This window comes from Pipistrellus hanaki (assembly GCF_964339955.1).
Source record: "Pipistrellus hanaki genome assembly, chromosome: 2".
NCBI lineage: Eukaryota > Metazoa > Chordata > Mammalia > Chiroptera > Vespertilionidae > Pipistrellus > Pipistrellus hanaki.
The window spans coordinates 55,306,243-55,329,536 of record NC_140504.1 but is presented as its reverse complement, the minus strand read 5'-3'; the positions used below and the strand labels follow the sequence as shown (position 1 = coordinate 55,329,536).

The window sequence follows — 23,294 nt, the reverse complement described above, 5'->3', positions numbered from 1 at the left end:
AGGCTTACTAATAGAAAGCAATAACAAGATAAACAACTGGTCATTGTACTAAGAGCTTTACATGTATTCCTTTATTTAACCCTTATGTAATAGGTACAACTATTTTTCTATTTTACATATAAAGTAACTGAGACACATAGGTTAAGCGATTTGTCCAGTATCATATACTTAATATTCTGCAGAGTCTTGGGTAAGTATGCCTCTTTAAATTATTATTTCTTTATTTTTTCCTTATTCTTATCCTATTAACTAAAAGTGCAAGAACATAATGATTAAATTGCTTGGTCATGAAGTTAAAAAGACTAGAATGATAAACTCTTAGAAACTCAGATATCTATTACATTTTGAAATTTGAGATTTATTTAACAAATACTGTAAAACCAAGTGTTTCACCATTTATTTAATTATTATAATCATTCTGTGATATACACATTTGTCCTAAATTTTACAAGAGATGAATGAGGCCCAATTAGCAGTCTGAACACAATCTGAAACAGTTGTAAAATTATCAAATCTAACTTCAAGTCCTATGTCCTCTCTCCTCTGTGCTACTAAACCTATTTAAAACTAATAGAATAACAATTTTATTCATGATTCACAAAAATATATCCAGCTCTTATGTACCCAGACCCAATTCTTAAACATGTATTTATTAATTTTAAATATTTCAAAATCAATGATTTGCCAGGTATCCATTTTAGAATTGTGTTTAAACATTCACTTAATTATGAAAGCTGTTAATCAAAAAAGCAAAGGTACTCAAAAACTTAACGTATATAGCTATCATCAACTATATATAAAGTAACCAGTACTATAAAACGGGTGAAGAAAGAGGTCTGAAGCAATAAAATCATCAAACATACTCAATTCCCCCAGAAAACATGAAAGTTAAAGAGTCACAAAAAACTACAATTGCCATTTCGATAACATGTATGCCAAGTAAGTTCATATTAAATGGTGAGGTCTATGGGCAAAAGTTACTTAAGTAAAAAACAATATGCCCATTAACAAGTGATCAGCTGAATAAATTAGAATATAGTCATGCAACAGACTAATATGTACAACTGTAAAAAAGAAAGGCAAAATAGCTCGCTCTCTCTTTCTCTCTCTCTCCCCAGAATAATTTTTATTGTTTATTTATTTTTTACATTTTTAATTTAAAAAGCAAGGTTGAAGAATGTATACATTATATAACCATTTAGATAAAAAGGAGGTGGGGTGATAAAACAATTATATACATTTACTTAAAATTTTTGAATATTCAATTCTGGAAGTGGGGAGGTATAGGGTAGAGGAAACGGATAAAAGCTAAACTTATTAAATTGCATATATCTTATTTTATAGATATTACTTTAGAACTATATATTTTCTATTTTGATGGTAAATTAACTTTAAAAAAGTTTAAAACAATCTATAATCTTAATAAAACAGTAATATGCAAATTGACCATCACTCCAATACACAAATGGCTGCCCCCATGTTGACACAAGATGGCCAGGAGAGGAGGGCAGTTGAGGGCGACCAGGCCTGCAGGGGAGGACAGTTGGGGGCAACCAGACCTGCAGGGAAGGGCAGTTGGGGAGGGACCAGGCCTGCAGGGGAGGGCAGTTAGGGGCAACCAGCCTGGCAAGGGAGGGCAGTTAGGGATGACCGGACCAACAGGTCAGGCAGTTACGATCCACAGGTTGAGAACTGCTGGCAGCGTCGCCTAAGACCATCGGAAAAACACAGATATTTACATTATGATTCATTAACAGTAGCAAAATTACAGTTATGAAGTAGCAACGAAGATAATTTTATGGTTGGGGTCACCACAACATGAGCAACTGTATTAAAGGGTAGTGGCATTAGAAAGGTTCAGAACCACTGATCTAATGGAATGTATCATGGGAATAAAAAAGAGCTGCGAAAAGATTTTCAATTATTTTCAGTTGGTATTGTAGTACTGGTATTGCTATCCTAAGACTATTGTATGTATAGAATGGGACAGAACAAGTAACTAATTATACTGCATTAAAAAATGGAATTTTTAGTGTAAAGAAAAGGAAATAGAGATGGAGGATTGTTAAACCCCCTCAAAATTTAATTAAGAAGATAGCCCAGCTGGTGTGACTGGGTTACTGAGCATCTACCTATGGACCAGGAGGTCAGGGTTCGATTCCTGGTCAGGGCACATGCCCAAGTTTCGGGCTCCATCCCCCGTAGGGGGCATGCAGGGGATAGCCAATCAATGTTCCTTTCTCTTCATTAATGTTTTTATCTCCCTCTCCTTTCCTCTCTGAAATCAATAAAAATATATATTAAAAAAAAAAGAAATATTAATATGAACTCATAGTGTATTTATCATTGGGATGAATAAAAAGATGCATTTTGCCTTTGAAAACAAACATCCACATATTTCCTAGCTCTGTCCACTAAAAAGACCTAAAAATAATAACCAACTCTTTGGTAAGTAGCATCCCCAATATCCAGACTGTGATCTCTGAATACCATCTCCCACTAAAAGAATAAGTTCCCCTTTAAGAAAAGGCTCATTCTAACTCTGCAGAAGAAATGTATAAGATGAACCTAGAGTACTAATAGAAAACAAGGAAGCTATCAAAGATTACTAAGACTTGTCTAAGAAGCTTTAAAACAAACACAACAACAACAAATAACTCCTTGGTCATCTTTGGGGGGTGCTATGGAACCAATAAATTATTATAAATTTTGATAAAGGAAAATAATCAAATATATATCCTGTCTTATATAAACTGTACTTCAGGGTAATGAAATAGCTGACAAGGAAAGTTTCTATTTATGGAACTATTCTAGCTTATAAATTAAGAAGGAATAACAACATTAAAAAATTTTATGTCCATTAGTGAATTAATGGATTTAGGCAATTATTATCAATGGCTACAAGCATCACAAAAAGAAAGATATTATGTTTTTCCTTAGGAAAGCACCCAAAACTGTATATGAAATAGTCTTGATTCCTACAAAAAAAAAATTATCTATTATCAAATTTACAGGAAATACAAAGAAGAGTAGTAATATAGTACATTGTACTGTAGTGATCCAGACATAAAATCCAGACCAAAAAACTGAAGGGGGTGGGGAGGAGAGAGAGAAAGAAAATGAGAGGGAGAAGAGAGAGAATGAGGGGAGAGGGAAAAGGAGAGAGAGATTAAAACAACATTAAGCAGCACATATGCCAAGGTTGCAATAAATAAGTAGAACAACAAATTGATCTCTCTCTCTCTCTCTCAAATCAATTAAAAGCAGCAGCAGCACATCTGTCAGCTGCAATATAGGGGCCTTACTTGGATCCCAATTCTAACAAGTAAATTTTAAAAATATACATAAGATATACTGAAATATAAATAACTGGATATTTAATCACAATTATGCTGGATAAATTCCTAGCCACTCTGTCATGAGTTCTATAAAATAAAAAATATGACATTGGTATTAGGTACCAAAAATAAAATAACACCTTGAAAGAATCTATGCATATTTAAAATTATCAAAAGTTGAAACTTCGACTACAGACACAATGTATATGTAAGTGGCAATCAAACATTGAATTTGATCATACTCATAACTATTTCAAAATTTCGTGGTATGATTGCTCTTATTTCAGTCTGTGGTACAATAAGTATATCAGAAATTAAATAAATAGGTGCTATGCCTAGCAAAATTAAGTCCATAATTGTCTGTGAAAAATTCACTTGTCAGAGAGATGACAAGTAACTTTAATACCTGAGTCATTAAAGTTTAAAAAGTAAAGGCTTCACACTTTAAATCTGTATAAGAATTTAATGAAGCTCTAGCAATACCTACTTTGCAGCTTCCCTCATTAGTATTAGATGTGATAATGTAGTTATAAAACACATAGCCCTCTCCCTGTCTCATTATAAGTACTTTTTTAAAATGGAAAATTGCTCCATTTTCACATACCTTGACATAGATCACAGGAAGCGTCTGTTTGGCTCGACTATAGTGTCTGGCAACTCTGTATACTGTTTCCGGAACATAGTCCAGCACCAGATTGAGATAGACCTCATCTTTCTGAAAAAGTTTATTAAAAACAAACAAAATAACAAGATTAGACGCTAGTTTTTAAATATTCAAACTAGAATAAATATTTAATAAGAGTATATACTCACTTATTCACATTAAAAAATTAGAATGTGTTCAATTTTATTTATACAAAATTAAATCAGAATATAACCACAATAATAAAAGCCATCTACCACACTTTTTCAGTACTATTAAGATTCTTAATCATATTTAAGCTATTATTTAGGTTATATGATTTTAAAGGATATCACCTAGCACAAAATTTCACATTTTCTAATTTGAAAAGCAATGCCCTAATAGCCTATCAAGAAAGGTGTCATAGCAGTAAAGCAAGTATTGAATTGGGAACTACAACAGTGTATTTCTAGCTCTAGCTCTGCTGCTAACTGATATGTGCAAGTTATTTAAATCTCAAGGCTTCAGTTTCTTCAACTATAATACAAAAAGCTGGACTAGTTCTTTAAGATTTCCCTAACCTCTACAAAAAGATTCTATGGTTATCTGATAGTCTATATTGTCTTCTACAATTAACTGAAAGAAAAAGAGTAACTTAACAGGCAGCAATTGCCATATTCACAGGTTTACTATATATAAGTCATTAGTTTAAACATCCATTCTCAGTAGCATAAAGAGACCAAGATCATTGGGGATAAAGAAGGGAATTCCAACTAAGTACCAAGTAGAAAAGAGGAATGGAGTGCTACTCTTATCCTGAACATGTGAACAATATCAGATAAGTACACTGAAACAGAAAACAAAGCTGAGAATCACTGTGTTCAAGTCTAGAATTGGCCACTGAGTGGGAAAATCTGCAGGTAAACAAACTTTCAGTCTTCCCAATTTGAAATCATCTTATGTACCAAACTGAAGAAAAGAATTTCAATTTTCAGCATTAATTACTTTCTATATGTCAGTGGCTATAGCAGAGGAAGTAAGGGTACAGGTATAAAAGAGATAACATCTAAACTGGGTATGAAAGGGCCATTTCAGGCAGAGAGAAAACTCATTTTCAAAGAGTACAACATAGCTCAGGAAACAGTTAAGACAGCAAACCATTGACCTTTCCACCTTTTCACTATCCTTTACTTTTTCATGTTCTCCTATCGTCCCTTTCACATCCAGATTAAATTCCTTAGTCTGTCACAGGGGTCAGTAAACAATAGCTGCCTGTTTTTATGAATAAAGTTTTATAGGAACACTGGCTACTATTGAACTACAATAGCAGACTTAAGTCGTTGTGACAGAGACAACATAGCCTGCAAAATCATAAATATGGACTATATGGCCCTTTATGAAAAAGTTTGCAGAGTCTGCTGTAGTGTATACCCTCCTCTTATGCTATACTTGTTTGATAAACCACAACTTTGGTTAAATCCAATTTTCCACACATTCCCTAACTATACCCAAAAGATGAATATGGCTGCAAACCTAAAATTGTGCTAAGTAGTCCCTCATTAAATTCATCTTCAAGTAATTCAACCAGCCCAGGAATGATACATTTGCCTAATCTATTCACTTTTTTTTTAATTTAAATTATTGTTTTAAGTATTCTATAAGTCTCCCCGGCTGTTCCCACCCTCTAGCACAAGCCCCTGCTACTGTCTGTGTCCATTGGTTATGCTTATATGCATGCATACAAGTCCTTTGGTTGACCTCTTACCCTTTCACCCCCAGCCTTCCCTTATAGGTTGGACAGTGTTTCGATGTTTCTATGTCTCTGGGTCTATTTTTGTCCATCAATTTATGTTGTTCATTATATTTCAAAAATGAGTGAGATCATGTGATATTTATATTTCTCCGACTGGCTTATTTCTCTTAGCATAATGCTCTCCAGTTCCATCCATGCTGGCACAAATGGTAAGAATTCCTTTTTTTTTTTTTTTTTTACAGCAGGTTAGTGTTCCATTGTGTAGATGTACCACAGTTTTCTAATCCACTTCTCTACTGTTGGCACTCAGGCTGTTTCCAAATTTTAGCTATTGTAAATTGTGCTGCTATGAACATATGGGTGCATATATCCTTTTTTATTGGTGTTTCTGTTTTCTCGGGACATATTCCTAGAAGTGGGATTACTGGGTCCAATGGAAGTTCCATTTTTAATGTTTTGAGGTAATATCATACTGTTTTCCACAGTGGCTGCACCAATCTGTATTCTCATCAGCAGTGCAAGAGGGTTCCTTTTACTCCGAATCCTCACCAGCACTTGTCCTGTGTTGATTTATTGATGATAACCATTCTGACAAGTGTGAGATAATTCCACATTGTCGTTTTGATTTGCATCTCTCGGATTAGTGACTTTGAGCATGCTTTCAATATCTTTTGAAAAGAGTCTATTTACTAGTGGGTCCTTTGCCCATTTTTTATTTGGATTGTTTAACTTCCTTTTGTTAAACTGTATGAGTTACCTATAAATTTTGGAGATTAAACCCTTACCGGAAATAACTTTGGCAAATATGTTCTCCCTTGCAGTAGGCTTTCTTGTTTTGTTGATGGTTTCTTTTGCTGTGCAGAAGCTATTTATTTTGATGTAGTCACATTTGTTTATTTTCCCTTTAGTTTCTATTTTTCTAGGAGCTATATCGGTAAAGATATTGCTACAACCTATGTCTGATATTTTGCTGGCTAAAGAACCTTTTAAGATATTTATGGTTTCCTATCTTACGTTTAAATCCTTTATCCATTTTGAGTTTATTTTTATGTATGGTGTAAATTGGTGGTCTAGTTTAATGTTTTTTGGCATGTATCGGACCAATTTTCCCAACACCATTTATTGAAGAGACTGTCTTGCCTTCATGGATGCTCTTGCCTCCTTCGTCAAATACTAATTGAGCATATGGTTCTGTGTTCTGCTGTTCTGTTCCATTGGTCTATATGTCTGTTCTTGTGCCAGTATCAGGCAGTTTTGAGAACTGTGGCTTTGTAATATAGCTTGATATCTGGTATTGTAATACCTCCAACTTTGTTCTTCATTCTCAGGATTGCTTAGCTATTCAGGGTCTTTTTTTTTTATTCCATATGAATTTTTGGAGAGTTCTGTTCTAGGTCTGTGAACTTTATGCCGTTGGTATTAAATCAGTCCAGTAATGATACTACATTTGCCTAATCTATTCAGTTTTTCAAACTACGGGATTTCTTCTTTTCAATCTCCAATATTTCTTCTCCCATTCTCACCTTTAGCTGATGATCTTGCTTGCACCACTGCCTATTTCCACCTACCAGCATCTATCTCCATATACACTAGAGATAAACTGATCAAGATTCTTCTTTCTAAGGCAAACCCTGATACTTGTTGGAGGAGGAGGAGGAGGAGAAAAAGAAGACGACAAGACACTCTTCTGTTTTTCCTATTCAGTCATTACTTTAGTAATTTTTATGTCTTTCTCCATGAATTATTCTCTCTGTGGGAGCATTACAATCAGTACACAAAAACTGCTGTTATTTCTCCCATCATATATATATTTAAAAAAAAAACCTTTTATGTATTAATCACCACGATATTTTTAGGCCCCCTTTAAGAGCAAAATGCCTCAAAAGAGGTGCCTACACTTACTTTCTAGAAAGCACACTCCTCTGAATTTCACCACAACTACTTTACCAGAGTTGTTCATCAAGATCAATAGCCTCTTTGTTGCTGAGTCCCATGTCTATATTAGTCATCTAATCTCTCCCTTCTATTTGGCTTTCATCATATTTCCTTCTTTGAAATACCTGCTTCACTTAGGTTCTAGAACACTATACTCTGCTGATTTCATCCTACCTTAAAGACAACTCTTCTTGCTCTCCATTTCTGGTTCCTTCTATATTACTTATTTCCTGAGGAATGGAAGATATGATGATCTCATCCAGTCCAATGGCTCAATACTACAATACACTGATGATTCTCCAAGTTCATATAGATCCTGGCACTCCTTTAGCTCCAGGCTAGCATATTCAACTATCTAATAATACTTTATATTACCTATGCTAAGAACCTTAGAATCATCATTAATTCCCCACTCCTCCCTCTCTCTCACACACACATACACACACTCCCCATTTCCATATATGTGTGTGTGTGTGTGTGTGTGTGTGTGTGTGTGTGTATACACCAATGGTTCCACCTTTAAAGTTTATCTAGGATCCAACTACTTCTTAACATCTTCAATGCTAAACCCTGGTTTTATTATTAGCACCTCTCACCTAAATTATTGTAATATACTCCTAGTTTTCTTGCTTCCACTTTTACCTTTTACAGTCTACTATCAACAAAATGTTATATTGTATTTCTTCCACTCAACCTCATTAAGATTTATTCTTATAAATGATCTACAAGATCCTATATGTGCACTTCCTTATTTCCCCATCTACTTCTTTACTCCACTACTCTCCCCATGGCTCACTTATATTTAGCAACAATAGCTTCCTATTGTCTTTGAACACACTTGGCAGGCTTTCACATTCAGGGCCCCTTCAGTCTAGAATGTCCCCTCTACCTAGCCTCCCACCCCCCACCTCATATATACACACAGTTCACTTACCTCAACTCTTTCAAATCCTTGCTTGTGTTCCTTTCCTAATCAGACCATTTAAAATTTCAAGCCATTCCTCCACCCCACACTCCCATGTGCCTTCTCCATTTAATTTTTTCCCATGATATGTAGCACTTTCTAACCATATACTTTACATTTTATTTTCCCTCACTAGACTAAGCTCCAAGAGGGAAAAAATTTGTGTCTGTTTGTTCACTGCTCTATCCTCACTCAGAGTAGTGTCCAGTATAAAACAGATTATCTATTAGTGTGTGTGTGTGTACCAATATTTGAGTAAATATTTGTTGAATCAATTTTAGTTCAGAGGCAATGGATATTATTTAAAAATTGGGATGATCATCTAACAGGTCTGTTTTAACTCAAATCACAATGTAAAATATGAATATAGAGAAGGAGGAAGTTGGGAAGATGAGAATGAAAACTAAATATCTGGAAACCTATAGGGATCTTAAGTTTTGGGCCAAGGCAAAGGCAAGAAAAAAATTTTTAAAAAGGAGGTGAGTGGGAGCAGGTAAATTGGCTAGTTAAACATGAGAGTAATAGAGAATCTGAAAAACAAAGAAGTTGGAATTAATCTAACAGTCTCTGAACTTAGGCAACTAGCTTGGTAATGAGACAGGGAAAGCATGGGGCGGGGTGGCTGTTGAACTTTTACTTAATGAATCTTAGAACATTTTAGGCTGCTATGTTCTAAGGGGGTTGGAAATACAGGTTAAGACAAAACTCAGAAAATAATAGTAGAGTACAGCTAAAGATTTAGGCAATAGCCAAAACTATGAGAGAACAGATGCTCTCACCTAAGAATTGTGTGTAAAAATAAGAGATTGGGGAAAGGACTAGAACATACAATAAACTTAAACAACAAATGCATTAGGAGATAGCAAAAACTAAGAAAGAAAACCAAGAGGCCTAAAAAATCAAGAAAAGACTACTAGCATCAAGTAATACAAAGTTGAAATTTCAATGGCATGGAGGATAAGGACTGAAAAGTCCTATTGGATCCTGTTATATCCAACAGATGAAGGTGGGAAACTAGAAGCAGTTAATTTTGTTTGTTCTTACAAAATGCCTTTCGGTGAGAGCAAGGAGAGAACTGAGAGCTGGTATCTTGAGGGAAAGCAAAGTCAAGGAAAAATTGTTGATGTGCTTTTGTTTGTATTTTTTAATGGCTAAAAGAGACCCAGATGTATATGGATGCTAAATGGATAGAATATATAAATAATAAAAAAGGAATAGCTGAGAAAGTAAGATCCTAGAATATCACAGGAAGAGGGGAACAAGAACACAGAGAAGCTATACAGTATAGGAATTGAGAGGCAAGGTTAGTATGAATCACACAAAACCACACAAAGTCCCAACTCTGCTACTACAAGTTATGGGACCATGAGCAAGTTACTTAACTTCTCTAGATCTCAGTTTCCTATAAAATAATGCTAATGATGGTATCTACTTTAAAAGACTGTCTTAAGATTTTAAGAAATAGTCTATATATAAAGTTCTTTAAACACATTACCTGTAACATAAAAAAGACTCAATTGTAACTATTATAATCTTTAGAAAGGAACAATACCTTTTTTTTCTTCCCATACATCTAAAGTAAGTGATTAGGTGCTGGGGAGAATTGTAAGTAAGATGAGTGAATGTCTGATGACACTATTTTTTGCAAAGCGATGAAGTCATATGTAAAACTGAGGACAGCAAGAGTAGTGCTGAATACTTCTCTTAAAATTTCAGAGATCAAGATTAATTTAGACAATGACCAGTTCTAAGTGAAGGTGAAGTCCAATAAAGGAAATAAATAAAAAGAATGCTAAAGTGGTGTCAAAGAGATTGTTGTGTTAAGTAGATTGCAAGAAATGGTGATGGGTTTTGGGAAGGTCATTAACACAGATGTCAAAGCTATTCTTTTTTAACTACTTGATTACAAGGTTTCTTGATTTTAACAAATTATTTGACAAAGTTAATCATGATATATTTATGAATGGCCCAGAGGTGTGTAAGAATGTATTACAATTTAATTCATTTTCTAAACAATGATAACAAAAATGAAGAATAAAAAGATTAAAAAATGAATGCCCAAGGTCAAGAAAGGTAGGGCCACAAACTCTGTCTTCACTTATCCCAATCAATATTTTCATAAATGATTTAATTTATTAGGAGTTGCAAAAGTAAATGCCTTCAATGGCTAAGTAATAAATGTAAATATGTGAAACCAAAATGTATAATGCAGTAAGGTACAGTGGTTGGTTATTCATATAGTACAAGACTTAATTAAAAGCATTCTAATTTAAAAAAATATTAACAGAATATGCTAACCAAATAAAACACAGGAGAGGGGGAATTTGGCTATCAGTCTACAATTTCTGACTTCAACACAACTACCTAAGATTGAGACAAACCTAAGAAAAATGCCTTAGAATGGAAGACCACGTAAGAAATTTAAAGAACACTAATAGCCTGGAATTCTAAACCAAACCCACGATATAACATTTAACAAAGATAAATATAAAGCCCATGACTGAAATAAAAATATGAATTTATTATGTAGAATGGCAGGTAAGACTTGACAGTAATTCATCTGAAAAATAAATGAAAGATAAAATTGAACAGAACTCAAAAGAATCAACACTGAGGTGCAGTTAATGAAAAACTTGGGTTACAGTAGAACTATTGTGCTCATATCAATAAAGATAATTCCACTCTATTTCATACAGTTCATGTTTCATTTGACACTCATTTTTGGGGCAGAATATTTTATTCATAATATTAACAAAGCAGAACACATTAAAAAAATAAAAAAGGTTACTAAAACCTTGTCTGCTATAGGTTGAATGTTCTAATTTACTACACTATGAGAAATATGAGGGCTCAAATAATATTTGAACTATTATTTTGCAAATTAGCATAAGCCTATCTTTTTGCTCAAATAAATTCTGGTTATTCACACTGTTTACTCATCAAAAATTTGCAATTTTCTTTAGAATTCTAGAAGAGGTTTGCTCGTTTTGTAGATATAATATAAATATTCCTTTGACATTTAAAAGCTGTCATTTTGACTGTATTTACTGAGACACTGGAGATGTTTTATTATAAGTGAAGGCGGCCCCAAAACTCAAAACCAAAACCAACAAATACTACTACAACCAATGATTTGAAATGAATGAGCTTAACAACACCATGCTCTTTAGTGTCCTTGTTAAACTTACAGATGTTCTGCTGTGAATTAAATAGCTATAGGAATAATCCTGTGTGGAGAGTACATATCCCTATGAAGCATCATCACAGTAACATTTTCACCTTCCTAAAGTAGTTTTGTTTGGAGATTTGTGCAGAAGATAATTCAAGAGACTAGGAATGCTAACATTTCAAGATGATAAATGGACTAGGATTAATTTCCATCACTTGTAATTATTTGAAGTATCTCAGGTCTGCTGTTTTCTTAATATAAATCTCTCTTTAGGTTATCAACAAATGCCTAAATAATTACGGATGAGCTGTAGATTTTAAAAATCAAATACAACATCCTATGTAATAAAGAGGTAATATGCACATTGACCATCATGCCCTAGCAAGATGGCTGCCTACGACCAAGCCGGCACGGGGGTGAGTGAGGGATGACCAAACAACTGAACAAGCAGGCTGCGTGGGGCGACTGAGCCAGTGGGGGGGAAGGGGCCATGAGGGGCGACCAGGCTGAAAAGGGGGGAGTTTGGGGGCGACCTGGCCAGCAGGGGTGGCAGTTGGGGGCGACCAGGCAGGCAGGCAGGTGAGCTATTAGGAGCCAGCTGTCCAGGACTGTGAGAGGGATGTCTGACTGCCGGTTTAGGCCCAATACCTGGGATCGGACCTAAACCAGCAGTAGGACGTCCCGGATTGGAGAGGGTGCAGTCTGGGCTGAGGGGACCCCCACCCCGCTGCCCCATGCACAAATTTCATGAACCGTGCTTCTAAGTATTATAATAGTTGGAGACTTTTATATAACATTTTCAATAAGGGAGAATATCTAGACAGAAGAGCAAAAGAAACAGAGGGCTCAAAAAACATTATAAACCAGTTAAACCTAACAGATATATATAGAACATTACCCCAAAATAAAAGAATACACATTCTTCTCAAGTGTACATGAGATATTATCTAGGATAATCTAAATTTGGGACACAAAATAAATCTCAATATATTTTAAAAGACTGAAATCATATAAAGTTTCTTTTCTAACCACAATGGAATAAACTAGAAATCAAATAGAAAACAAAAACAATAATCACAATGTTTAGAAATTCAACAACACATTCTAAACAATCAATAGGTCAACGAGGAAATTAAACAACATACTACTGAACAACAACACAAAATTTAGAAAATATTTAAGAGATAAATGAAAGAAAAAGTTCAATATGCCAAAACTTATGCAAGGCAGTGGAGGCAACACTCAGAAGGAAATCCACTGCTGTAAATGCCTACATTAAAGATCTCAAATAAATATCCTAACTTTACACCCTGAAGAGCTAGAAAAAGAGGAAACTAATATAGCAGAAGAGGAAATAATGATTAGGCCAGAGATAAATAAAATGGAGCACAGAAAAAACAATAGATATAAGAAAATCAAAAGCTGATTCTTTGAAAAGATCAGCAAATTCACAAACCTTTTACTAGACTGGCAATGAAAAAAGAGAAGAAACAAATAACACAAATGAAAAGTGAGAATAATTTTCATTATATAAATAAAAAAGATAATAGAATACTATAAACATCTGTGTGCCAACAAATTAGATAACCTAAAAGAAACCTATACATTCCTAGAGACACACCAATTACTATACTGACTTAAGGTGAAATACAAAAGTCTCAACAAACTTACATAACAAGTAGAGATTAAATCAGTAATCAAAAACTTCCCAGAAAGTAAAATCCAGTACTAGATGGTTTCAATGATAAATTCTAATAAAGAAGAATTAAAAACAATCCTCTTTAAGCTCTTCAAAATAAAAAGAAGAAAGTGTAAATAGAGTATTTAGATTACTCTCTGGCATATACTAGTAGTAAGTACCATATAAGTTTTGGCTATGATTAATACTGCTGCTACTATTATTATCATGCAGCAAAAGGCTATTTATTTACTCTCTTCTTAAAGTTCTCCAAAGAACTGTACAATTAAAGTTTTATTTAAGGAAGGCTACCTCTTTATTATTCAAGTAATCAATCTATGATGAACCATAGGTAAAATATCACTGAATAAGGTTACTTAAAGAAATCTTTCTTAAAGAGTATTAATCCTATATAATAAAGAGGTAATATGCAAATCGACCCTCACATCATTACGCTGTCACAAGATGGCTACACTGCCCAGCCCCTCCCTACCTCTGATCACCTCTCCCACCCAAATTGAGGGTAGGGTGATTAGCCAACGGCCCCTCACCCAGGCTGGCCAATCCACCACACTTTCCTGGGCCTGGGGGTTGCACAGGCAGGCTGCAGGCACAGCATTGGTCAGAGGCAAAGGTCCTGGCTGTCCCTGGCCTAGAGAATCCAGAAAACCTCAGCACTGACCAAAGAACAAGACCAAGAGGAAAGGCCCCGCCGGAGCTTATGGCTCAAAGAGCCAGGAGGAGGTGGAGCATCTTGAACCTGCAACCTTGGCGTCTGCACACCAAGACTTGGGGCACACCACACCAGTGGCACCTGTGAGTGAAAGGGGGAGACAAGAAGCTGGGGTGCGTAGCTGGGAGGAGGAGCCTAGAGTCTTCGAGCCAGGGTTGCAGTGACCCGACCACTTGGGCTTGGCCAAAGTCCCTGGTCAGCTCTGCCACTTGCTTTCCAAGTGCAGCTAGCCCTGAGCCGGCTGGCATTGTGCTCAGAGAAGCAGCTGTCACTAGGCTCTGTTAAATAAGAGAAATCAAAGAGCAGAGAGTAAATATCCTCCCAGACCCTTTCTACACCCCCAGACGAGGAAGGCTGGGAATGGGAAAACGGCTGCTGCTTTGCATTTTAGAATGAAAAGACTCCTGCTATGTAGAGAGGAGAGCTGATTCGTTTCTAGCAACATCTGATGTGTTCCCTGCCCCAGCCCTGAAGCTTGACAGCACCTAGCAAAGTCCGCACAGCCACGGTGGCCTGGCTACTGGAGTATTGGGAGCAAGTTTGAGCTGCATTGATTAAAAAAAAAAGTAAAGATTGAAAAACACCTCTCTGTAATTCAAATGGCACTATAAAATGCAGATGACAGTATCTGATTTTGTTTACTGTGTTGATTTTGAGGCAGAACGCAAATAGGTTCATGGGAAAAACAGAAAAAAACAAAGGGAAAGGGAGAGGATTCTGCCATCCACAGCACTGAAAGTTGTTTTTGTTATTTTTTCCTCTGTTCTTCAAGTCAGTATATGCCATTTAAACCACTCTATGGCATTAGGCAAATAGCTAATGCTTCCTCTATTAAGAGCAAGCAGCAGTGGCTTTCATAAGTCACATACATTTAATCCATTGAAATGGAGCACAATGAGTGGAGAGAATGGTATGTGTCATTATATAAAGAACTTGGCATTATGATGCTATCTGGCAAAATATCTTATTTATTTTGCAATTTAGAGAATGTAGACAAATCAGGCATTGAAAATGAATGTGCATGCTTAAATGCATGACTTTATTTTCATCTGTAAGGACCAAACGACCAGTCACCAGGAGGTGACTGATGGGTCCAGCAATGTGGCGGGTTTGGAGTCTCGAGGCAAGGCAAGTCTGGGTGAGGCTGTGTGACATGAGCCAGGACCGGGGGACCTGAGGCTGTGCCACCAGCCCCAGCGTCAGGGCCAGAGGACCTGAGACTGTGACCCATCCCCGCATTGGGACATGAGGCTGCATCCCCTGCCTGGTGTGGCTTGACAGGGGTGGGGTCGGCTGGGTCTTCGTGTCACCCAATGGGGGCGGGGCCAATAGAGAAAGGGCAAATAGCATTATTAAAATATTTCCTCTAATTAATTCCCTTTTAATGTGCACAAATTTTGTGTACCAGGCCACTAGTTTATTGAATAAATGTAAGACTCCTGTAAAGGCAATATGGTTTACATACTATGTACATCTTTCAGAGGTTCTACAGAGGTGAACAGGAAGGCAAAGTCAGCTGGTGCTACGCCCCAGTTTCAAGCAGAGCAACTTTCCTTTCTAGCTGTTTTTAGAACAGGGGTTCTTTATAAAACTTCATTAAGGGGAGATGGGGTATCTACTGCCACATATCAATATTGGGGGGAAAACTATTTTAAATGATACTTAGAAATCATAAAAATATTGTAAGCTCAGTCTTTCAAAACATTCAAAAATGCCATTTTTCTCTGATCAAGGAGAAAGTGTTACTACTGTGTATTAAATCAGTTAGTAAAACCTAGGGGTGTCGAACTCAATCAGAGAAGGGGCCAAAATCTAAAATCCAGCCTAAATCTCGGGCAGAATGGTTTACTGAACAGTCATAAACTGACAATGTCATAAACTGACAGCGGAGTGCAGTGATGACAGCGCGGTGCGGGCCACATTGCAAGGCCTGGCGGGATGGATTTGGCCCGCGGGCCTTGTGTTTGACACATGTGGTAAAACCTATTGGGTAACTTAGAGTATGCTATTGATTACATGTTGCTTTAGTTACTATAGCAAACATTAATGATTCCAACCAGCAGACTAAGACTAATTGGGTGACATCTCTAGTCTCTGTCCTGTCTTAACTCCTGCTTCTCCTAGTAATACTAGTTACTCTTTCCACCAAGTAGGCTAAAAACTGATTATTTATAATCCCTAAAGAAAAAGTCTTTAAAATGACAGTGGGGCACAATAAAGAGGTCACCAAAATAGATATAACCATTCAAACTATGGTCAGTAGAAATATTTGCCAAATATTACATCAATCCTACTTTAATTTCACCCCAAGCTAAAAAAAAACACTTATGGACAAAAAGTATGAGCCCAGCCAGTATGGCTCAGTGGTTAACTGTTGGCCTATGAACCAGGAGGTAAGCTCGATTCCCAGTCAGGGCACATGCCTGGGTTGTGGGCTGAATCCCCAGTAGGGGGCATGCAGGAGGCAGTGACTGGTGATTCTCTCTCATCATCGATGTTTCCAGGGAATGATTGTGAGATCTTGTAGGGTTAATAAATTTATAAACAATTATTCCTAAAAACATGTAAAACATACATATGGAATAAAATGTACAGAACTGAACTAAAAAGTCAGGCTAGTGAGTGAAAACTTTTCTTCTTTAAATTAAAAAAAAAAGAAGGAAGTATAGGCTCAGAGAGAAGAGATACCAAGGAAGAGAATGAAGAGGCTAAGGACAGGTGAGAACCCATACAAGGATTCAGTAGTTAGAAAAAGTTTGAAATGGGTAGAAACCCAACAAAAGAGAGGTACAGAAACCCACAAAAAAAAAAAAAAAAGGAAAAAAAAAAGGTTGAGAGATCTATACTGGAAATAGCCAACAGAGAGAGGGAGATGGGGTAGGAAAGAGAGGGAGAGGGTGAGGACAGAGACAAAGCCATGTAGCCAGAGTTAACAGGGGAGAGAAAGATCTGAGGTGTTACACAAATGAAGAGAGAGACAAAGACAGAGATCCAGACACGAAAGTAAAGGGGACAGAAACCCAGAAAGTAGAGACAGTAGAGAAAGGAAGAAAAGCTTAGAAAAATAGATAGAAAATGATGAGATGAGAGGAGTACAAAATACTCCTATATACGTTTTAACTCATCCATGGAATCTAACTAAGTCTATCACACCTATAATCCTGAAACATTGAATCCTTCTCTTATCCTCACAATGCCCTCAGCTCAATGCCCTAATTGCATCCTCAAGACTCCCCTTTAGGCTCATTTTCTTACCATTAACCTACCCAGAGATTTCCCTGAACTCTCTGAAACCCCAAAAAGAAACTCTTTATAGAGTTTCAAACCCCAGTCTCTTCATAGAAGTTTATTACTGCCTTCCCATTGACTAAACCTGGATCCCACCCAAAGATATTGACTTCCTTGCAGCTCTCTCTCAAATGAAGACTGTTCTCACCTCTCACATATTCTAAGACCAGAAGGCAATATTGGCAAACTGTTGGCTCTTGACTGACCTGGCCTCAAACAACATCCGTTCTCCCTCCTTCCCAAACTCCTAAGAGATCTACCACATGGCTACACATCCTATCTACACAATCTTGTGAATACCATCTCTCCATTTAGCTCCCCAACCCCCACCTATGAATGCACACATGCACTTGTTTACTGGGCATCTCTATCTGCATGTCTCAGAGGCATCTCAAACTCTTTTCCTCCCACAAAACTCTTCTGATATATACACATTAGAAGCCCGATGCGTGAAAATTCATGCACTGGAGGGGATGGTCCCACAGCCCAGCCTGCCCCCTCTCACAGTTCAGGAGCCCTCAGGGAGTGGGAGGCGGCCCGGCATTCAGGGGAAGGTGACGCCCCCATCACACCTTTGCTGCTGCCACTGCCAGCAGTGCAAGCCTTGGCTGGGCCTGGTTACCTGAGATTTAGGCGGCCCTGGGCAGCTGGGCAGCTAGGGGAACTGGGTGACTCTGGAGGCAGGTGCAAGCCCCAGTGGAGCCAAAGGAACTGGGCACTGTCATCTTGTGGCTGTGGGCACCGCCAGCTTTGAGGGCTTGACAGTCAATTAGCATACTCCCTCCTTATTGGTCATGGGCACTGCCATCTTTGAGGGTGGAGGAGTCAATTAGCATATCCCCTCCTTATTGGCAGTGGGTGCCACCATATTTGCAATGGTATGAGGTTCAATTTGCATATTACCTTTTTATTAGATAAGATAAGCAATACATAATGCTTCTGTTAGTAAAATAACTACCTAATATAGGTCTGCCACATTCAGAGGTAAGAATTTCATAAGACATTAGGTACCATTCTAAACAGCAATTCTGAGTTCACTCTAAGTAGCCTACTCTTGGAAAGTTAGAACTAATAAATATTAGCTCTCAACCCTAGAGCAGATCCTATCTCATATTAGTTTACTAGCTAGTCTCTGGAGTGATATGTTGGTCCTACCATAACAATTCAGAATAAAGAAAGTAGAGATCATGAGTAAGCCAAGAAGACATTATCCTTTTGGTGGCTGTAATATTATGGGAGGTGCTAAACCTGTGTATTTCTGCACATCTTCAGAAAATCCTCCTTTCTTTGACAAGAAAGGTTCATCATTTTCAGCAATAATCACTTTTCTTTCTTTCCATTTTTTAAATGGAAAGAAAAAGTAAGAGAAGTCTTTCACTTTGGAAAGTTTACAATGCTCAGGAGAAAGTACTGAGATAAATAAAATACTAGAAAGTATATTTCATTTTCATAATTTTATTAGAGGTTCTTTGTCCTCTGACTAATCTCCCTTAATGACTTCTCAATTGTTCTTTATCTGTAAGATTATAAGATAAATAACCAGCTCTGCACAGCAACAGGGAGGAAAATCATCCTCTGGGATAGAGAGATAATGGTCAGTCCATTATAACTTCCCAGACAGGATTAAGTGACAGCAAGGGCAGATTGTGATGGGACTTCCACCAAACCAAAACCAGACAGTTAAGTCTTTAGGTGCCATCACAGAAAAAGCCTTACATTCGAAAGTTTTTATATTTTTCCCTTGCTCTTTATCTTAATAAGAGTTAAATGAGTTAATATTTATAAAGCACTGAAACACGACATGTCACATAGGGAAAACAATATAAATTAAGCAGTCAAGAGAAAATATTTAGGGGCCTTATAAGGAGACCTTTACAAATGACTCTGCATGCAATCCAGAGGTTCATGGAACAAATAATCCTGACATTTACTTTCCTCCCTGGGGTATTATAATGTCTAGCATCTAATAACAAAAAGCCATGAGGATGCAAAATTCCATTATAAGAGTGCTGCAAACATAACAGAAGCTCCATAATTTTATTTGGGAAGGGACAGGAAAAAGTAAAGACATGCCAAAACAGATAAAATTAAAGACATAACAGGCAGTTTGCTAGATTGGAAAGAAAAAAAAAGGGGGGGGGGGGGAAGAGGCATGAATCAAGTAATTGGCTTTAGAAACAAAAGAGCTCAAATACTTATAAGGATTTATAGTCCCTAATACAAGCAGAGGCAATCATTTAGACTTAAAGGCAGGGGTGCATGTGAAAAACAAGAGTCACTAAAGAACCAATTTGGCCCTAGCCGGTTGGGTCAATGAATAGAAAGAACATCAGCTCGTAGACCAGAGGGTCCCAATTCCATTCCAGACAAAGGCACATGCCCAGGTTTTGGACTTGATCCCCAGTAGGGGGCATGCAGGAGGCAGCCGATTAAAGATTCTCTCTCATAATCATTGATGTTTCTATTTCTCTCTCCCTTCCTCTTTGGAATCAAAAAAAAAAAAAAAAGAAAGAAAGAAGAAAAGAAAAAAGATATTTCTTTAAAAGAAAAACACATTTGGTTGATTTGGTTGTTAAAATATTATCTCCCCCCCTTGTGCCCCTCACCCCACATACAAACACCAATTATATATCACAATCCTGACTAAAGAAACAGGTATCATACCATATTATAGGCTCTATCATAAGAAAAGGAATTTCTAAGGAAATAATCGAAATAAAATTTAATGGAAAATCATTAAACATGGGTACATTGGGAAATAGGTATATGATGTAAAAAGTATATTAGGCTAGAAATTAAGAGGGTTTATGGAGTTAAGGACTTTAAAAAGTATATGAATGATATCTAAGATCCAAAATATCAAATGAATTTATCCAAAATCATATTTATTTAGCCAAAAAGATCAAGTGGTTTGTTATTTGTCCTACACACACACACACACACACACACACACACACACACACAAGTGGGGGAAAATTGTAAGAAAACAACTTATTTGGGAAGAAGGGACAGTGAACAGATAGAAAAAGACCACAGTAAAATAGAAGAAACTGATTTACTATGCTGCCAACTCCAGCGTATACAATAACATTAGTTACTACATCGTCTGAAGAGAAAGACCAAGGGAAGGGGGAGGAGGGAGGGATTCACAACATAAAATCTTCCTTAATTATCCTTTGCTTTTACAGAATTAAATGTGACCATAAATACTGACCACTTAATAGGGGTGGGGAGTCTTTTTTCTGCCAAGGGCTATTTGGATATTTATAATGCCATTCCAGGGTTATACAACATGATCAACTTAAAAATTAACTTGGTATATTGGCCAAACATTTAATTTACTCACCCTTCATGCTTTGGCAAGTGATAGTGTGGGCCTTATATGGCCCTTAGGCCGGACGTTCCCTATCCCTGACTTACAACAAGCTCTGAAATATTATACATTCTCCAACTATTCTCTAGCCAAGGACAGGCTAAACTTGCCTCCTAATGTTTAAGTGTCATTCTGGTCCTATTAAAGTCCACCTCCTTTCCCTTCCCCTCCAATATTTCAACTTCTCAAAATGACATCATTTTCTTCCCTCCAATAAAGAGATGAACTAACATGGGACTCCAGAAGCACATCCTATCATATAATAAAGAGGTAACATGCAAATTGACCATCACATCCTCAGACAAGATGGCCACCCCCATGTGGTCACAATATGGCTGCCAAAAGATGGCTGGCAGGGGAGGGCAGTTGGGGGCGATTGGGCCTGCAGAGGAGGGCAGTTATGGGAGACCGGACTCTCAGGGGAGAGCAGGTGGAGGCAACCAGGCTGGCAGGGGAGAGCAGTTAGGGAAGAATAGGCTGGCAGGGGAGGGCAGTTATGGGTGACCGGACCATCAGGGGAGAGCAGTTAGGGGTGAACAGGATGGCAGGGGAGGGCAGTTAGGGAAGAACAGGCTGGCAGGGGAGGGCAGTTATAGGCAACCAGACCATGAGGGGAAGGCAGTTGTGAGTAACCAGGCCATCATAAGAGGGCAGTTAGGGGCTATTAGGCCAGCAGGGGAGGGCAGTTGGGGGCAATCGGGCTGGTAGGGGAGCAGTTAGATGTCAATCAAGCTGACAGGGGAGTGGTTAAGGGGTGGTCAGGCTGGCAGGCAAAAGCAGTTGGGACCAATCAGGCAGGTGAGCAGTTGGGAGCCAATAGTCCTGGAATGTGAGATCCGGCCTAACCCAGCAGTCGGATATCCCCTGATGGGTCCCAGATTGGAGAGGTGCAGGGTGGGCTGAGGAGCACGCACACACACACACACACACACACACACACACACACCACCACCATCCCCCCCGCGTCCCCCTCCCCCCCCCCCCCCCCCCCGTGCATGAATTTCGTGTACCGAGACTCTAATAAATAACATAAAAGGCTTTAAAGTAAATTCACTTTAGAACTGAGGGCAGAAATTTAAAATGGAAGAAAATTTTTAAAAATTCATTTCTTTCATTAGCATTTTCCTAATATAAATGTAATCAATGAACATATCTTGAGCTCAGAATCACTAGGGCCTGCATTTTGTAATTCTTCCACTCAATTAGCAAAACTGTTTTACTTGGGTAAGGGGGATTATTTCTAAAAGAATAACAAGTCTATCACAATATTCAGTACACACTTTTTGCAACACCTACCTTCTCACCACTTGAGTAGAAGAAATAACGCAATCGGACTATGTTACAGTGATCTAGCTTTCTCATGATTTGGAGCTCTCGGTTCTGTAAAGGAAACACAAAAAATATTTTTAAAAAGATAACCACTATTCATCATATTGACTAATATTTCTGAAATAACAAACATTACAAGCAATAGGCTATAGATATTTATCAAAAAGTATGGTCTATAGATCAGTGCTGACCTGTAAAGTATTTGTTACCAGTCTATGAACTATTTACTACTGCTATGCAAATGAAATTAAAAGTAAGTGTTTAAAATCTTTTATAGCTATTTGACAGAATAATTTGTATTATTAACCTTATAATAAAAAGTGGAGTTTATATTCTGTATTTCTTAAAATTTCACTTTTGTAGTAATTCATTTGTATTGTATTTTACAAAAATATCAGTCCTCAATGAATTGAAAATTTTAAAAAACTGGCACTTTACCACAAGAAGCTTGAAAAGCACTAGTTTTTAATATATAAGAGATATCTGAAATGCTGTAATTTTTATAACTATAATAAAAAACTTCACACCAAACAAATTTGGGTGTAAAGAAAACTCTTACAATCTTTATTACTTTCTAAGATACAGTGAAAAATCTAATTAACCCCATTAGAAAAGTTTATTTGCTAAGTTTTAGAGAGTTAAAATATGATATACTACAAACTGTACCGTACTGATAAATCTATAGACCACACAAGTAAATTTCCCTTTGGGGAGTTTCAAAGTTATGCTCATTCTTCATGGAAAGACAACATGAAATAATATGATGACCTTCTAACACCATAAATTTTGCAGTATTAATCTGAAGAGTATGTATTAACAATATATTTAGGCTGTCAGAAATCAGTTAATAAAGGCTAAATTACATAACAGAGAAAAGAACACCAAAGCACCAGTTATGTAGACAGAACATATAACATTTATAGTTAAAATAATGATTTAGAACAGAACATAAACATAAAATATATGCCTGGAAATGTGGAAGGGAAATGCTATTATGGTTAGAAAAAAAAAGGAGTGGGAGATGACTAGCTGAATAATCAGAACTGTCCTAGAGCAGAGTGGGCTCCAGTTCTTAGAAGGCGATAGCAGAAAGAGAATGTTCCTCCCCTCTA

The 23,294-nt window shown here is 37.0% G+C and overlaps 1 protein-coding gene across 8 annotated transcripts in view; it reads right to left on the bottom strand.

Annotated features, from left to right (window-relative positions):
- The window catches only part of GSK3B (glycogen synthase kinase 3 beta), a 173,497-nt gene that overhangs the window by 72,338 nt on the left and 77,865 nt on the right, over positions 1-23,294 (bottom strand). For all 8 annotated transcript variants that reach the window (XM_084871680.1, XM_084871677.1, XM_084871682.1 and 5 more), the window contains 2 exons: positions 22,150-22,233; positions 3,943-4,053 (listed from right to left, as the gene is read on the bottom strand). In XM_084871680.1, coding sequence (XP_084727806.1) covers positions 3,943-4,053; positions 22,150-22,233 — 195 coding nt within the window. The remainder of the gene's footprint in view (positions 1-3,942; positions 4,054-22,149; positions 22,234-23,294) is intronic.